Genomic DNA, 17,639 nt, shown 5'->3' on the forward strand with positions numbered 1-17,639 from the left:
AATAAGGAAGGATTTTGAATCCCGGGTAAGACTCATACCAGCCACACCAATCACACCGTACAACTTGTGATCTGAACCCAGTTAACAGTATGACAAACGTAGGAGCCTCTGAACAGACGGCTCACAACAATAACAACCCGATATTTTTGTAACAATAACTATGTACAAGTATTGCAGACAATCCGCACTTGGGATGGGCGCCCAGCATCCACTACGGACTACGAGAAATAGATTTATCGGTAAGTAAAATCTTATTTTCTCTGACGTCCTAGTGGATGCTGGGACTCCGTCAGGACCATGGGGATTATACCAAAGCTCCCAAACGGGCGGGAGAGTGCGGATGACTCTGCAGCACCGAATGAGAGAACTCCAGGTCCTCTTTAGCCAGGGTATCAAATTTGTAGAATTTTACAAACGTGTTCTCCCCCGACCACGTAGCTGCTCGGCAGAGTTGTAATGCCGAGACCCCTCGGGCAGCCGCCCAAGATGAGCCCACCTTCCTTGTGGAATGGGCCTTGATAGATTTAGGCTGTGGCAGGCCTGCCACAGAATGTGCAAGTTGAATTGTGCTACAAATCCAACGAGCAATCGTCTGCTTAGAAGCAGGAGCACCCAGCTTGTTGGGTGCATACAGTATAAACAGCGAGTCAGATTTTCTGACTCCAGCCGTCCTTGAAATATATATTTTCAATGCCCTGACAACGTCCAGCAACTTGGAATCCTCCAAATCGCTAGTAGCCGCAGGCACCACAATAGGCTGGTTCAGGTGAAACGCTGAAACCACCTTAGGCAGAAACTGAGGACGCGTCCGCAGTTCTGCCCTGTCCGAATGGAAAATCAGATATGGGCTTTTATACGATAAAGCCGCCAATTCTGACACTCTCCTGGCTGAAGCCAGGGCCAGTAGCATGGTTACTTTCCATGTAAGATATTTCAAATCCACCGATTTGAGTGGCTCAAACCAATGGGATTTGAGAAAATCCAAAACTACATTAAGATCCCACGGAGCCACTGGGGGCACAACCGGGGGCTGTATATGTAGTACTCCTTTTACAAAAGTCTGGACTTCAGGAACTGAAGCCAATTCTTTCTGGAAGAAAATCGACAGGGCCGAAATTTGAACCTTAATGGACCCTAATTTGAGGCCCATAGACAATCCTGTTTGCAGGAAATGTAGGAATCGACCCAGTTGAAATTCCTCCGTCGGGGCCTTCCTGGCCTCACACCACGCAACATATTTTCTCCAAATGCGGTGATAATGTTGTGCAGTCACCTCCTTCCTGGCTTTTACCAGGGTAGGGATGACCTCTTCCGGAATGCCTTTTTCCCTTAGAATTCGGCGTTCAACCGCCATGCCGTCAAACGCAGCCGCGGTAAGTCTTGGAATAGACACGGTCCCTGCTGAAGCAGGTCCCGTCTTAGAGGTAGAGGCCACGGATCTTCCGTGAGCATCTCCTGAAGTTCCGGGTACCAAGTTCTTCTTGGCCAATCCGGAGCCACGAGTATCGTTCTTACTCCCTTTTGCCGTATAATTCTCAGTACTTTTGGTATGAGAGGCAGAGGAGGAAACACATACACTGACTGGAACACCCACGGTGTTACCAGAGCGTCCACAGCTATTGCCTGAGGGTCTCTTGACCTGGCGCAATACCTGTCCAGTTTTTTGTTGAGGCGGGACGCCATCATATCCACCTTTGGTTTTTCCCAACGGTTCACAATCATGTGGAAGACTTCTGGATGAAGTCCCCACTCTCCCGGGTGTAGATCGTGTCTGCTGAGGAAGTCCGCTTCCCAGTTGTCCACTCCCGGAATGAACACTGCTGACAGTGCTATCACATGATCTTCCGCCCAGCGAAGAATCCTTGCAGCTTCTGCCATTGCCCTCCTGCTTCTTGTGCCGCCCTGTCTGTTTACGTGGGCGACTGCCGTGATGTTGTCCGACTGGATCAACACCGACTGACCCTGAAGCAGGGGTTTTGCCAGGCTTAGAGCATTGTAAATCGCTCTTAGCTCCAGTATATTTATGTGAAGAGACATCTCCAGGCTTGACCACACTCCCTGGAAGTTTCTTCCCTGTGTGACCGCTCCCCAGCCTCTCAGACTGGCATCCGTGGTCACCAGGACCCAGTCCTGTATGCCGAATCTGCGGCCCTCTAACAGATGAGCACTCTGCAACCACCACAGAAGAGACACCCTTGTCCGTGGAGACAAAGTTATCCGCTGATGCATCTGCAGATGCGATCCGGACCATTTGTCCAGCAGATCCCACTGAAAAGTTCGTGCGTGGAATCTGCCGAATGGAATCGCTTCGTAAGAAGCCACCATTTTTCCCAGGACTCTTGTGCATTGATGCACAGACACTTTTCCTGGTTTTAGGAGGTTCCCGACAAGTTCGGATAACTCCCTGGCTTTCTCCTCCGGAAGAAACACCTTTTTCTGAACAGTGTCCAGAATCATTCCCAGGAACAGCAGACGTGTCGTCGGGGTCAATTGAGATTTTGGAAAATTCAGAATCCACCCGTGCTGTTGCAGCACTACTTGGGTTAGTGCTACTACGTCCCCCAGCTGTTCTCTGGACCTTGCCCTTATCAGGAGATCGTCCAAGTAAGGGATAATTAATACGCCTTTTCTTCGCAGAAGAAACATCATTTCGGCCATTACCTTGGTAAAGACCCGAGGTGCCGTGGACAATCCAAACGGCAGCGTCTGAAACTGATAATGACAGTTTTGCACCACGAACCTGAGGTACCCTTGATGTGAAGGGCAAATTGGGACATGCAGGTAAGCATCCTTGATGTCCAGGGACACCATAAAGTCCCCTTCTTCCAGATTCGCTATCACTGCTCTGAGTGACTCCATCTTGAACTTGAATTTTTGTATGTACAGGTTCAAAGATTTCAGATTTAGAATAGGTCTTACCGAGCCGTCCGGCTTCGGTACCACAAATAGTGTGGAATAATACCCCTTTCCCTGTTGTAGGAGGGGTACCTTGACTATCACCTGCTGAGAATACAGCTTGTGAATGGCTTCCAATACCGTCGCCCTGTCTGAGGGAGACGTTGGCAGAGCAGACTTTAGGAACCGGCGAGGGGGAGACTTCTCGAATTCCAACCTGTAACCCTGAGATACTACCTGCAGGATCCAGGGGTCCACCTGTGAGTGAGCCCACTGTGCGCTGAAATTCTTGAGTCGACCCCCCACCGCCCCTGAGTCCGCTTGTAAAGCCCCAACGTCATGCTGAGGGCTTTGCAGAAGCCGGGGAGGGCTTCTGCTCCTGGGAGGGAGCTGCTTGGTGCACTCTCTTACCCTTTCCTTTGCCTCGGGGCAGATATGACTGTCCTTTTGCCCGCTTGTTCTTATAGGAACGAAAGGACTGCGGCTGAAAAGACGGTGTCTTTTTCTGTTGGGAGGGGACCTGAGGTAAAAAGGTGGATTTCCCGGCTGTTGCCGTGGCCACCAAATCCGATAGACCGACCCCAAATAATTCCTCCCCTTTATACGGCAATACTTCCATATGCCGTTTGGAATCCGCATCACCTGACCACTGTCGCGTCCATAAACTTCTTCTGGCAGATATGGACATCGCACTTACTCTCGATGCCAGAGTGCAAATATCCCTCTGAGCATCTCGCATATAAAGAAAAGCATCCTTTAATTGCTCTATAGTCAATAAAATACTGTCCCTATCCAGGGTATCAATATTTTCAGTCAGGGAATCCGACCAAACCACCCCAGCACTGCACATCCATGCAGAGGCGATGGCTGGTCGCAGTATAACACCAGTATGAGTGTATATACTTTTCAGGGTAGTTTCCAGCCTCCTATCAGCTGGATCCTTGAGGGTGGCCGTTTCAGGAGACGGTAACGCCACTTGTTTTGATAAGCGTGTGAGTGCCTTATCCACCCTAGGGGGTGTTTCCCAGCGCGCCCTAACCTCTGGCGGGAAAGGATATAATGCCAATAACTTCTTTGAAATTAGCAGTTTTCTATCGGGGTTAACCCACGCTTCATCACACACTTCATTCAATTCCTCTGATTCAGGAAAAACTACAGGTAGTTTTTTCAGACCCCACATAATACCCCTTTTTGTGGTACTTGCAGTATCAGAGATATGCAAAGCCTCCTTCATTGCCGTGATCATATAACGTGTGGCCCTACTGGAAAATACGTTTGTTTCTTCACCGTCGACACTAGATTCGGTGTCCGTGTCTGGGTCTGTGTCGACCGACTGAGGTAAAGGGCGTTTTACAGCCCCTGACGGTGTCTGAGACGCCTGGACAGGTACTAACTGGTTTGCCGGCCGTCTCATGTCGTCAACTGATTTTTGTAACGTGCTGACATTATCACGTAATTCCATAAACAAAGCCATCCATTCCGGTGTCGACTCCCTAGGGGGTGACATCACCATTACCGGCAATTGCTCCGCCTCCACACCAACATCGTCCTCATACATGTCGACACACACGTACCGACACACAGCAGACACACAGGGAATGCTCTTATCGAAGACAGGACCCCACTAGCCCTTTGGGGAGACAGAGGGAGAGTTTGCCAGCACACACCCAAGCGCTATAAATATATAGGAACAACCCTACAGAAGTGTTGTTTCCTTTATAGCAGCTTAATATATCAATATCGCCAAAAAAGTGCCCCCCCTCTCTGTTTTTTTTACCCTGTTTCTGTAGTGCAGTGCAGGGGAGAGTCCTGGGAGCCTTCCTCGCAGCGGAGCTGTGCAGGAAAATGGCGCTGTGTGCTGAGGAGATAGGCCCCGCCCCCTATTTCGGCGGGCTCTTCTCCCGGTGTTTGTGAGACCTGGCAGGGGTTAAATACATCCATATAGCCCCAGGGGCTATATGTGATGTATTTTTAGCCAGAACAAGGTATTATCATTGCTGCCCAGGGCGCCCCCCCCCAGCGCCCTGCACCCTCAGTGACCGCTGGTGTGAAGTGTGCTGACAACAATGGCGCACAGCTGCAGTGCTGTGCGCTACCTCATGAAGACTGAAAAGTCTTCTGCCGCCGGTTTCTGGACCTCTTCACTTTTCGGCATCTGCAAGGGGGTCGGCGGCGCGGCTCCGGGACCGGACTCCATGGCTGGGCCTGTGTTCGATCCCTCTGGAGCTTATGGTGTCCAGTAGCCTAAGAAGCCAATCCATCCTGCACGCAGGTGAGTTCACTTCTTCTCCCCTAAGTCCCTCGTTGCAGTGAGCCTGTTGCCAGCAGGACTCACTGAAAATAAAAAACCTAATAACTTTTTCTAAGCAGCTCTTTAGGAGAGCCACCTAGATTGCACCCTGCTCGGACGGGCACAAAAACCTAACTGAGGCTTGGAGGAGGGTCATAGGGGAGGAGCCAGTGCACACCACCTAGTCCTAAAGCTTTTATTTTTGTGCCCTGTCTCCTGCGGAGCCGCTAATCCCCATGGTCCTGACGGAGTCCCAGCATCCACTAGGACGTCCGAGAAATATATAATAAATCGTGTAATACACTCACTGCGCCTTACAAGTGCCCCCCCCTCTTTTCAGCCCTGTGTCACCGTGTTCAGCAGGGGAGAGTCCGGGGAGCCAGCTTCTCTGCACTGCTCTGTGGAGAAAATGGCGCTGGTTAGTGCTGAGGGACCAAGCTCCGCCCCCTCCAGCGGCGGGCTTCGGTCCCGCTCAATTTTGTAAAACTGGCGGGGGATTTATACACTTACTGCCTCCACAGCCTATAACCATATTGCCAGACTTAAAGGTTTATATTGCTGCCCAGGGCGCCCCCCCTGCACCCATCAGTGCCTGGTAGTGTGTGTAATGTGTGGGCGCAATGGTGCGCAGCGTTACCGCTGCGCGCTTACCTCAGGGAAGATCTGAAGTCTTCTGCCGCCTTAGAAGTCTTCTTTTCTTCTTATACTCACCCGGCTTCAATCTTCCGGCTCTGTGAGGAGGACGGCGGCGCGGCTCTGGGACGAACAGCGGGGGGAGATCTGCGTTCCGACTCCCTCTGGAGCTAATGGTGTCCAGTAGCCTAAGAAGCAGAGCCTATCACTTAAGTAGGTCTGCTTCTCTCTCCTCAGTCCCACGAGGGCATAGAGGGAGGAGCCAGTGCACACCCATTCTAAAGTTCTTTATAGTGCCCATGTCTCCTGCGGAGCCCGTCTATACCCCATGGTCCTTACGGTGTCCCCAGCATCCTCTAGGACGTAAGAGAAATATGGGTAATCTTGGCCAAAGTCCCAAACCTCAGCAAACTCGGACCCTATTATATTTCCCCCCTAATGTGTATGGACAAGTCATCAAGTTTCCCTGTGCTCTAGACATCAACACAACACTCAAATTTTGTAGTATGATTTCTGGGATACGGTCATTATGTCAACCACTATTGGTCGACACGCATTAGGCCAACAGGGTCACTAGGTCGAAATGTACTAGGTCGACATTTCAAAAGGTCGACAAAAGAGTTTTTCACATTTATTTCCAAATTTTCTTTTTACTTTTTCACACTTTACGATCCATGTGGGCTACAATTGGGAATGGTAACCTGTGCCGAGTGCAGCTGTAGCGGACCTAATACATCACCTCATATCTCACCTACTGTTCTTTGAAGCATGTTTAGTGATTGCACCGCCAGTGGTGTAGTGAGTGAACCATTCAGTTACAAAAAAAATAAACCAAACAACACAGTTACAGTAAGAAAAGAAAGACAGTAAATTGCTCCTTTAATAAGAACTATAAATGACCCCCTTACCATTTCCCCTCCTATTCAGGTGCAGTTGCAGATTCTGCTAAAAAGTAGTATGCTAATTGTCGGCCATCGATGAGATCACAAAACAGTTGCGGTCGCATCGCTGAGTCCAGATCTAATGACAACCCCTAACATACACAGCCAGGCTGCGTATGCAGGCGGAGTGCCGCCATTTTTTTCATCAGAGCGGCTGCGCACGCCGTCATGCAGCCGCCCTGAAAATGGGCCAGCCACACCTGTGTTGGCCGAACCACGCTCCCGCAACGTCACCCCCCAATGCACACCGCTGTCACTCAAAGTGTGATTGCAACCCTCCGAGTGCTAACTCATATGCTGTGCGGCCGCAGTGCATGCACATTTGGGATTTTCTGGACACTGCGATCCGTACTGAATAACCCCATGTAACTTTATTATGTCACTATACAAAACAGGAAACTCATTTAAAGCAGTGTGAAGGTTAAGAATTAACAAGAAACTTACCACAGCACATACCACACTTACATCATTTTCTAGAAAATGAAACATACTCCTCTCAGCCAGTTCTTTAGACTCATGAAATTTCTCCACAGCCTGTTGGACTTCTTCATCTGAGATCTTCCCTTGTCGCTTCTTCTTATAATCATAATCCAAGCGCCGGCCTTCCAGCTTTTTCAAATGATACTGTAAGAAAAGAGTTTATTAGGAATGTAACTAATATGAGGGAGTACAGTTATTTAATCATTCTTACTTTATATACGGATGCTGTGATCAAACGCCAGTTGCAAAGTGATTAGAGCAGTCGTTTGTACGTAACACCACCCAACTACCATTTACACAGAATAGAGAGAGTTGGGATTAATGCTTGTTGGCAAGTCTGTTACACTTTAGTCATGCCATTGGTATATAATAGATGGGCTTGGTGTATGTCTGTCAGACATCAGATGAAGAGCAACACAAATTACATGTTATACTCTTAATTTATTCGTAGTTACCCTCCATCCAACATCCTGCAGGAGACTCCTAGTTCACTGTAGAGTCTCCCACTGCCCTGCAAAGTTAAATAAATTCCTTCGATTTCCCACTGCACCATCATGAATCCAGACTGCACATGTGCAGGAATGGATGGGACGGGGATGGAGCCCGGCACAGACTAGCAGTCAGCAGGAAGAGAAACCCTATGCACCGAGTCCCGGTGCACCCCGAGCACCATAGTGACACTGCATCACTGCTGCTGCTTGCCTCTCATACAACATCTGGCAGTCCTGCTCTCTGTCACCCCATGCAGCACACATGCACCGGGCCAGCTCCAACTCAGAACTGGACCCAGACAGACCTTGCTGCCCTCCCTTTGACTAACCACTACCAGGACAGAATAAGAGGTGACTGGGACAGATGCAGGGCTGCGTATATGTGTGAAAGGGATATTGCTGGGACAGGGCAGGGTATATATGTATGAGAGTGTGATGGATGAGTTATGTGTGTGTGATAGTGAGGTGGAGGGGTTGGGGTTATTTATGTATCACACTTAGGTGGCTGGAGCAGGGTATATATGTGTGAGAGGGAGATGGCTGGAACAGGGCTGGGTATATGTGTGAGAGGGAGATGGCTTGGGTACATGTGTTGTGAAGAGGCCAGGTGGTAATTTTGTGTCATACTGAGGTGGCTGGGGCCGGGCTATAATAGATATGTGTAAGGGAGGTGGCTGGGACAGGAACATATTCTGTATGTGTGAGGTAAGTGGATGGGGCATAGCTGGGGTATATTTGTGAAAGGGAGCTGGCTGGGGCAGGTCTGGGTATACTGTGTTTGTGAAAGTGAGATGGCTGGGGTATATGTATGTGAGAGTGAGGTGGAGGGGCCAGTGGGTATTTATGTATCATACTGAGGTGGCTGGTGCAGCTCTATGGTATATATGTGTGAAGGAGGTGGCTGGGGCAGGCGGATATATGTTTGAAAGGTAGGGGGATGGGGCAGGGAAGGGCACTTATGATAAAAGTATCATACTGAGGTAGCTGGGGCAGCGGTAGGATATCTGTGTGTGAGGGAGATGGTTGGGACAAGAGTACAAGAATATGTGTGAGAGGAGATGGCTGTGGCAGGGCTGAGTATGTGTGTGTGAGAGGGAGGAGGCTGGGTCAGGGAAGAGCAATTGTGTATCATACTGAGGTGGATGGGGCATGTGTGTGAGAGGGAGGTGGCTGGCAAGGGGGTATTCATGCATCTTACTGAGGTGGCTGACTGGCTGGGCAGGTGTGTCCAGCAGGTAGCAAATGTATTTAGGTGTGTGGTAGGTTATTGAGTATCAAAGGTCAGATATGCATTACTGCACGGTTATCTACACACACACACACACACACACACACACACACACACACACACACACACACACCCCCCCCCCCCCCCCCCCCCCCCCAGGAATCACTCTCACACACACACTTCTCACACAACAGGAATCACTCTCACACTCTGCAGACGGATGGAAGAATTCAGCATGACTGAGAAGTGGAAGAAGAGAACAGCGCTGCCAGAAGTTGAATACTTATTGGACTTAAACTAATCGGAAACTTCCAATTGCTTAATACTGTAAGTAATTAGGGGGGGGAGCTACAGGGGTCCAGAAGCAAGCCCCGATAATTTTTCCTTATAATAAGGGTTTAAGGAAAAATTAGACCTGCTCTGGAGGCTTTTAAAAAAAAACTTGATCGCTCCAAAAAAAATTCAAAACCCCACACCTGACTGAATAACTAAAGTCTTGCGCCTGCGGTAAAAACATTACCTTTTGGTAAACTCGCACCTAATTAAATATGCCTGTTTGACATATTGATGAGAGACCGTTTGGAGGTGGTTGGGAGTTCGGAAGAAAGGCCAGAAGAGGAGTGTCCAGTCCCAAGGTGAGGGTCTGTGGTTCTACCCGCAGTGGCTCTATAGTCCAGCACTGCCCCCTGTGTGTGTAGCCTGGAACTGCCCCCTGATTTCCCAAACAGTAAAGGTTTAAAAAATACTTTGAAAGAACAAAAAAGAAAAAAAGTAGAGGCACTCACTGGAATGATTGATAGCTTAATGTATCACCACTATGTCACTAATGTTAGAGGTCTAGATAGAAAATAATAAAACATAACCTTTATTAATACACCTTTAAACTTATATAAAACCAGCAAAGCATTTCTTTCTTCTCTCTCAACTGAGTATTTTTTTTTATCATATGCATCTCTGTTCCATTGACCAATGATATTAATAGAACAAGTGATTCTAAATTCACTTGTATAGAAACACAGTATATATGAAAACACAGATTATTATTATTATGGTGAATATATAATGCGGTGCTTTCTCAACATATGTTCACAATGTAAAATAACAAAATGCTATATTTGCTTATTCACCCCAAATAGAAAAGAGCTTCCGTTACACTGACTCACCACCTTTACCAATACCTGAAAGTACATTACACAGGCATAAGATGTCTTCTACACTGTATCCTCAAATACTGAAATGTTGGTGGCTTATTATACAGCAATACACAACATTATATTAAATATATCACTGTTAATACAGCATGTTCAATACAACGTACAGAAGTACCAGGCTGTCAATCAGCCCATAAGACTGCAAGTGCTAAAATTCAAAGCATAAACAGAGCCACATATTTTCTGGAGTATTTTGATTAATAATGCACTGTGTCTATCATGTATTGTCAGATTCCTGAAAGCATTCACTAATGGGCCCTACACACTGGCCGATATTTTGAAAGATATGAACGATCCCGTTCATAAATGAACGAGATCTCGTTCATATCTTTCAGTGTGGAGACTTAAGCGATGAACGATGCGCGTCCCCGCGCTCGTTCATCGCTGGTCTCCTGTCGGCTGTGCATGCAGGCCAATATGGACGATCTCGTCCATATTTGCCTGCACGTCTATGGAGCCGGGTGACGGGGGGAGTGAAGAAGCTTCACTCCCCCCGTCACTGCCCCCCCCCCGCCGCCGGGTCGCTCGTCGGCCGTATCGGCCGTCGGGCACCTCGGCCAGTGAGTAGGGCCCATAAGATACAGTGGGCCTAATTCAAGGTTGAGTGCAAAAGCAAATTCTTCCTCTAAATTGCACTTTTTGCAATTTTTTAGGGCAAATGGGGACTCGCCCTAATCAATAGCAGGGCCGTTTTTTTGCCTAGGCGAAAAATTCGTCAGGAACAAAAAACATGTGAATAGTCGATCCACATATTTTCACACCTGCGCTGGCAAAAATGGGTCCGTTTTCGACGATTTTTAAGGCATTTTTCAACAATGCCTTTTCGCTGAAAAAAAAAGTGAACAGGCATTGGCTAAAATGCCTTAAAAAGGGGCGTAAATGGACCGCAATTGAATACGCAGTGGAGGGGGATTTTTGGCTTCAAAATTATTTGAGCTAATTGAATGCCTCCCAAAATGTGATCTATTTACTATTCTGACCTCACTACGCATGGCGCGAGTGTCTGTGCATCTAGTCAGTTAGCCAAGTAGTTCTCTGTGCCCAGCTAGATGCTTTGGACAATGTGTACTTGAGTTCTGAGGACTGGGTTTGGGAGAAACACCAGACCAGTAAGTACAGTATATAACAGGTGCACAGGTGTATGACCAGCTGTCACAGTTGAAAGATCCACAGGTGACCTGGAAAACATGACCTGTTCAAGATCCTGAGGACCGAGTTTGAGAACCTCTGAGATAGCAATCACAGTTCTGCTACAAAAGTGCAATTTTTTCGCCTAGGTGAAAAACCAACCATAATTAAATACCCCCCTTTACTCGCTATGTAATGCATATTGTGCTAGGAATGCCTCCTCAGTGACCAAACAAATGGACTTGATCAGGTTTGCCAAACCGCTAAGAATGTACAGTCCCTATGTCACTGTCAAAGTAAAAGCCCTGGACAGACTAAAGGAACGAACTATCATTAACCCACCTCATTGTACAACGCTATCACACAATATGGACAGTGACATATTGAATTGTAATATTCTGCACACATCTAAAGATGTACAGATGATTTTTGCAAATATCTTATGAACTGTGAGCTGATTAACACAGGACTCAAAAGGTTTGCCAACCACTCATAGAACTACAGATCGTGAAAGATTACCTTTAATGAACTCAATCAACAATGTTAACATGAAAGCAAAGTAAAGAACTTTTTGTTTATGACATGGGGGGTAATTCTGAGTTGATCGCAGCAGGAACTTTGTTAGCAGTTGGGCAAAACCATGTGCACTGCAGGGGAGGCAGATATAACATGTGCCGAGAGATAGATTTGGGTAGGGTGAGTTCAATCTGCAATCTAAATTGCAGTGTAAAAATAAAGCAGCCAGTATTTACCCTGCACAGAAACAAAATAACCCACCCAAATCTAACTCTCTCTGCAAATGTTATATCTGTCCCCCCTGCAGTGCACATGGTTTTGCCCAACTGCTAAAAATTTCCCTGCTGCGATCAACTTGGAATTACCCCCATGGTTAGGAAATTAGTCTTTAGACCAGAGGTTCTCAAACTCGGTCCTCGGGGGCACACACAGTGCATGTTTTGCAGGTTACCCAGCAGGTGCACAGGTGTATTAATTACTCACTGACACATTTTAAAAGGTCCACAGGTGGAGCTAATTATTTCACTTGCGATTCTGTGAGGAGACCTGCAAAACATGCACTGTGTGTGCCCCCGAGGACAGAGTTTGAGAACCTCTGCTTTAGACTATGTGGATATAGCTCAGTACATGTGAAGCAGGATTTAAAATGAAATGGAAAAGTCGCATTCTCTCCCTTCTCATTGGTGGTTTAGCTAAATATGGAATAATCCAACTATGGCCAGTCCAAACCATCCAAAGAGTGGAAAGCAGTTACAAGCTGTGGTGTCCCCAAAATACCCATCTCCATATACAAGACCGACGTGAATTGTATCATGCACACACTACAACTATGGTGGCCAATCCTGGGATTGGGATCAGCGGGATCCCGGGATTTAGGGCCAAAAATGGCCGGGATTCAATCCCGGGATTGAACGCTCCAATCCCGGGGATTGAGGGATCAGCGTTGAGCGTCCACAGGACGCTCAAACGCTGCCCGGCTTCCTCCTTCCGGCTCCCCAGCACAGCGTGAGAGGTCACGCTGCGCTGTTAGCTGCTGGTGGGAGCCGCCAGCAGCGATCCGAGGTTGTTCCCCACCCGCCCGCCCCCGGTATATGGTGAGTTATGTGTGCGGGGCGGGGTGGGGCGAGGGGGCGGCCACATAGCTAAAAGCCAATCCCGGGTATCCCGGGATTTGCCATTTTTCAATCATGATACCCGGGATTGAAAAAATGTCACAGGATTGGCTTCCCTAACTACAACTGAATAAGAAAATCGAAGACCGAGAGAGACCATATTCTCTGCAAAAAGTCTCCTTTTCTCAATACTGATAGTGGCTCCAGAATAAAATACTGTAGAAAAATATACGCAAGGACTTTGGAATTAATGGCAGCTGTTGTTATTCTCCAAATCATCTCTCAAGAGACTGTAAATAATAATTTAAAAGGCAAAACCAACTTGATTGCCACTAATCATCCCCACCTAATCATGTCAGATGATGTTGCACAGATTACTTGGCAAAGATATGTTGAGGGTGGACCATGATACAACAACCCTCAGAGCCAGGGACGTCTTAAGAGAGGTGGGGGCCCGTGTGCAGACTCCAGGTGGGCCCCTCAACTATTATTAGCCTTTGTTTATATGGTACGACAAGGGTTCCGCAGCGCCCAATTGCAGAGTGCATAAATAATCTAAACAAGAAAACAGCAATTTACAGTTGAAGACAATAGAGCACAAGATGACACTGAAATAAGTATCAGGTGGCAGAAGACTGCTGGATTTGGTGCAGTTGAAGATTATTAAAGTAAGAAAAAGGATAAGCACATGAGGGAAGAGGGCCCTGCTCGTGAGAGCTTACATTCTAAAGGCACTATATGCTCCAGCATTATGCCGGAGTCTAATGCACATGCGCAGGTCTCCAGAAACATGGCGAGACAAAATTTGTACTGCGCATAGTTGACTAGAGATGGGTTGCATTGACAAAAGGAATACAGTAGACCAGACAATGTCAATATATCCACAAACATGCCAGAAAATTATCATAAATCTTTTTTACTAGCCATATTTAATGAATGGTTTGTTAAAAAGAGACCTGGCAGCAGAGTGATCTGACCCATGCTTGCCAGAAGGTCCTACTATGGAGAAATGGAACACTCTCCTTTATAATAGATTCCAGTATTATTGAAGACAAGGTAAGACGAAAATATACCTCCCTTATGGAAGAAAGAATTTCTAACCCTTTAAGCACATATCCGACTGTTGGGTATCCTCATTTCCATGCACATCACCTTCCCAAAAAGGAACAAGCATGGTACAAGTTGCCTCACTAAGATGTAATGGTTACGAAACAAAACCTAAACTAAAATAAGCTTCTACGTATAAACAATACAAGAGAGAAAGAAACAGTACTCCAACATAGGGGCACACACCAAGCAATTACCAAGTTAAATTAAATGGTTAAAAAAACCTGTAATAGAAATACAAAACAACGACAACAACAACTGTAGCATTTATAACAATATAAACAATAGGAACAATATACATATTTATGTACAGTGGAAGGTCAATATGCAAATAAACAGTAATCACCCAACAAGTAACAGTATAATATCTAATAATAATCAAACACAGAATAAAACAATATCTGATGATGTGAGGAATAGGGTTTAAAAAGAAATCCAAAAGCAGGTGCAAGTGTAATGGTTCATACATGCGGAAGGATTATACCCACGATACGGACGTTCCCGATCAATCGAAGTGACACATTGTTTGCATTGTTCCGTGTGTATGAACGATAATTACACCCGAATGTCACTAGCAACAGCCTCAGATCTTTTGAACATAACAAAATGTAAGTTGCTCAAATCAATTAGGAAATACAATTCAAGTGCATGAAAGGGAGGGGGTAGTCTGGCTAGAAATACAGTTTGCAAACGTATGATAAGCCACCAGGCCCCGACAAGGCTCCTCTGATGCTGGTGATCCCTAACTCTAGGTCTGGGCCCGGGGTGCAGAGCCCCACAAACCGGCAAAGGCCAGCTACCCCCAGGGCAGCACAATGCGAGAAAGTAGTGTTAGTATGTGTTAATAAAAGGAAAATCTGGCCTTTGCCGGTTTGTGGGGATCTGCACCCTGGGCCCAGACCTAGAGTTAGGGACCACCAGCATCAGAGGAGCCTTGTTGGGGCCTGGTGGCTTATCATATGTTTGCAAATTGTATGTAGCTAAGACCTCTGGATTTCTATTACAGGTTGAGTATCCATTATCCAAAATGCTTGGGACCAGAGGTATTTTGGATATGGGATTTTTCCGTATTTTGGAATAATTGCATACCATAATGAGATATCAAGGTGATGGGACCTAAGTCTAAGCACAGAATGCATTTATGTTACATATACACCTTATACACACAGCCTGAAGGTAATTTTAGCCAATATTTTTTATAACTTTGTGCATTAAACAAAGTGTGTCTACATTCACACAATTCATTTATGTTTCATATACACCTTATACACACAGCCTGAAGGTCATTTAATACAATATTTGAATAACTTTGTGTATTAAACAAAGTTTGTGTACACTGAGCCATCAGAAAACAAAGGTTTCACTATCTCACTCTCACTCAAAAAAGTCCGTATTTCGGAATATTCCGTATTTCGGAATATTTGGATATGGGATACTCAACCTGTATATGTGTATGTGTGTGTGTGTGTATATATATATATATATATATATATATATATATATATATATAGTCTTTCATGTCTTGGTACAGGTACAGCTCGGTGTGCTGGGGGACAGCAGGAGATCTTTTGAACATGCAAGAAGATCTGGGGCTGTCACTAGCGATGCCATGCTGCTGAATGCAGGATGGCCCCCGCTCCCAACACCACCCGTCACCCCCCCCCTTCCCCCGCCATTTGTCGCTGCCAGCATCGGCAAATGTGTATGCGCTTGCCGACGCTAGCCCCCTGCCAGTCATGATGTGTCATTCAATGACACATCGTGCCGTGGGTAGGTACCTTTAGGGTTATAAAATGTGAATTGTGTAATCACTGATCACAGTGAGAGGTGTTATGTTGTGAGGCAAAATATATGCGAAATAAGAGAAATATAAAGAAGAATTTTAATTGTGTTAAGAAATGGCACCACAGACCTCATGCAGATTTTTCAAAAATACGCAAAAATGCAATTTGAGAAAAGTCACCTCTGGAAGCATTTTACACTGACATAAAGGGCTATATTTCATAAATAATTTACATATAATTAGTTCCCACAGGTAAGAGCAACAGCAAAATGCAATCACATGATAGTTACAACTTGGGAAACAATAAAGCAAATAGATCCCCCAATTAAAAGAAATAGCACAATGCAACCTAATAACACAATCTGGTAAACAGTATAACATAAAGGTTACGTTTCATAGGTAACTCAGGTATAATTGTTTCCCACAGGTAGAGAGATTGAGAAAAATTGAGCCTGTGCATATAAACCAGTTCTAATCTGTTGTCCCTTGTTTGCCAAGGAGAATTTTTATCCAAGTATAAAAATATGACCTTAAAATACATCTTTACTGAACTGGGCCAGACTGCAAGAAAGAGCATGTTGCTATAAAAGCAGACATCTAGCAGAAGCTGTTTCTCTACTAACTCACAAATCTTGGATGCTATCCTAAAGGTAAGAGGAATGGGCAATGTGTAAACAGTCCTTAGGTTCTCTAGAACAACTCCAATTTCCGCACAGTCGTGCTCCAAGTTCTCAGCAGCGACATGCAGAGATTTACATGCTTGAAGATGGGCCACAGCTGCAGATGCTTACCTAAAGGTTACAGCCTGGGAAAGGTAATTATATAGTAAGAGACACAATACATCTAGAGATGATCTCTCTGTAAGAATACATGTATCTCAGACAAAGGTATGCCGTAGGTTGACCTTGGTTTTCCAAGAAGCAGATATGTTTTTATCAGTCCTGATGTTCTTCCAAGTATTTAGTAGTGTTGGTGAAATGTACACTTGTTCTATATACACATTGTTTTTATTCCACTAATACTAAAATATAAAATTGTAATTGCTGTGTAAACTAATGTATGATGTAGTGTGCACAAGCTGAATTACATGTGTATAATTTAAAGCAGTGTTTCTCTAATCTAGCTCTGAGGAACAGCACTATTTCCTCACCGAATCTCTAATCATGAATTAATACTACCTACTGTATGGGTCTTTTAAAATATGTCAGTCAGTAATGAATACACCAGGGGTCCTGATAGTGACATAGAAAACATGCAAAGTCCCTGAGGATTAGATTTGATTAACACTGATTTAAGGATATAACAAAAGCCCTAGTTATTAATATTAATAGTAACACTACTCTATTTGAACTTCCTTTGATGAAACCACATTGCACTTGTGGAGAAACGCGTAAGGTTTGTTTCTAATACTGCCGTGTTTTTGAGCTATTACACTTTATTGCAGAACTTTAATTATGTCGTACTGCAAAGTTGTTTCCGACAGACTTTTATTAAGCATAACTTTTATCATTTCACTTGATATTTTTAAAAGGAGTTTCTCTTTAATAAGGTATAACATATTTTGCGGTGGTGCTGAGTATAACTGGACATGATTCTGATCCTAGATTGGACAATTAATGTAAGTGCGCATTTTAGTGGAACTTTTGATACCAAGTTTCTTTGCAGTCATCGTTCTTTTTAATATTTTACATTGGCGATGCTTTATATTTGCTTATGCACCGGTTGTTATACAAGTGGGCTTAATTTGAATAAACTCTATTGGATAATGGGTCTATTTTTCTCAGTGACTATACTGATTAATATGACAGCATTGCAACCCCCTAT

The 17,639-nt window shown here is 45.4% G+C and overlaps 1 protein-coding gene across 4 annotated transcripts in view; it reads right to left on the reverse strand.

Moving 5' to 3' along the window:
* Positions 1 to 17,639, reverse strand: part of SH3GL3 (SH3 domain containing GRB2 like 3, endophilin A3) — a 223,483-nt gene that overhangs the window by 50,155 nt on the left and 155,689 nt on the right. For 3 of the 4 annotated variants that reach the window (XM_063925952.1, XM_063925953.1, XM_063925950.1), the window contains one exon: positions 7,204 to 7,383. In XM_063925952.1, the coding sequence (XP_063782022.1) occupies positions 7,204 to 7,383 (180 nt within the window). The remainder of the gene's footprint in view (positions 1 to 7,203; positions 7,384 to 17,639) is intronic. The other variant, XM_063925951.1, reaches the window with a different exon arrangement.

Source organism: Pseudophryne corroboree, chromosome 6, assembly GCF_028390025.1.
Source record: "Pseudophryne corroboree isolate aPseCor3 chromosome 6, aPseCor3.hap2, whole genome shotgun sequence".
Classification (NCBI taxonomy): domain Eukaryota; kingdom Metazoa; phylum Chordata; class Amphibia; order Anura; family Myobatrachidae; genus Pseudophryne; species Pseudophryne corroboree.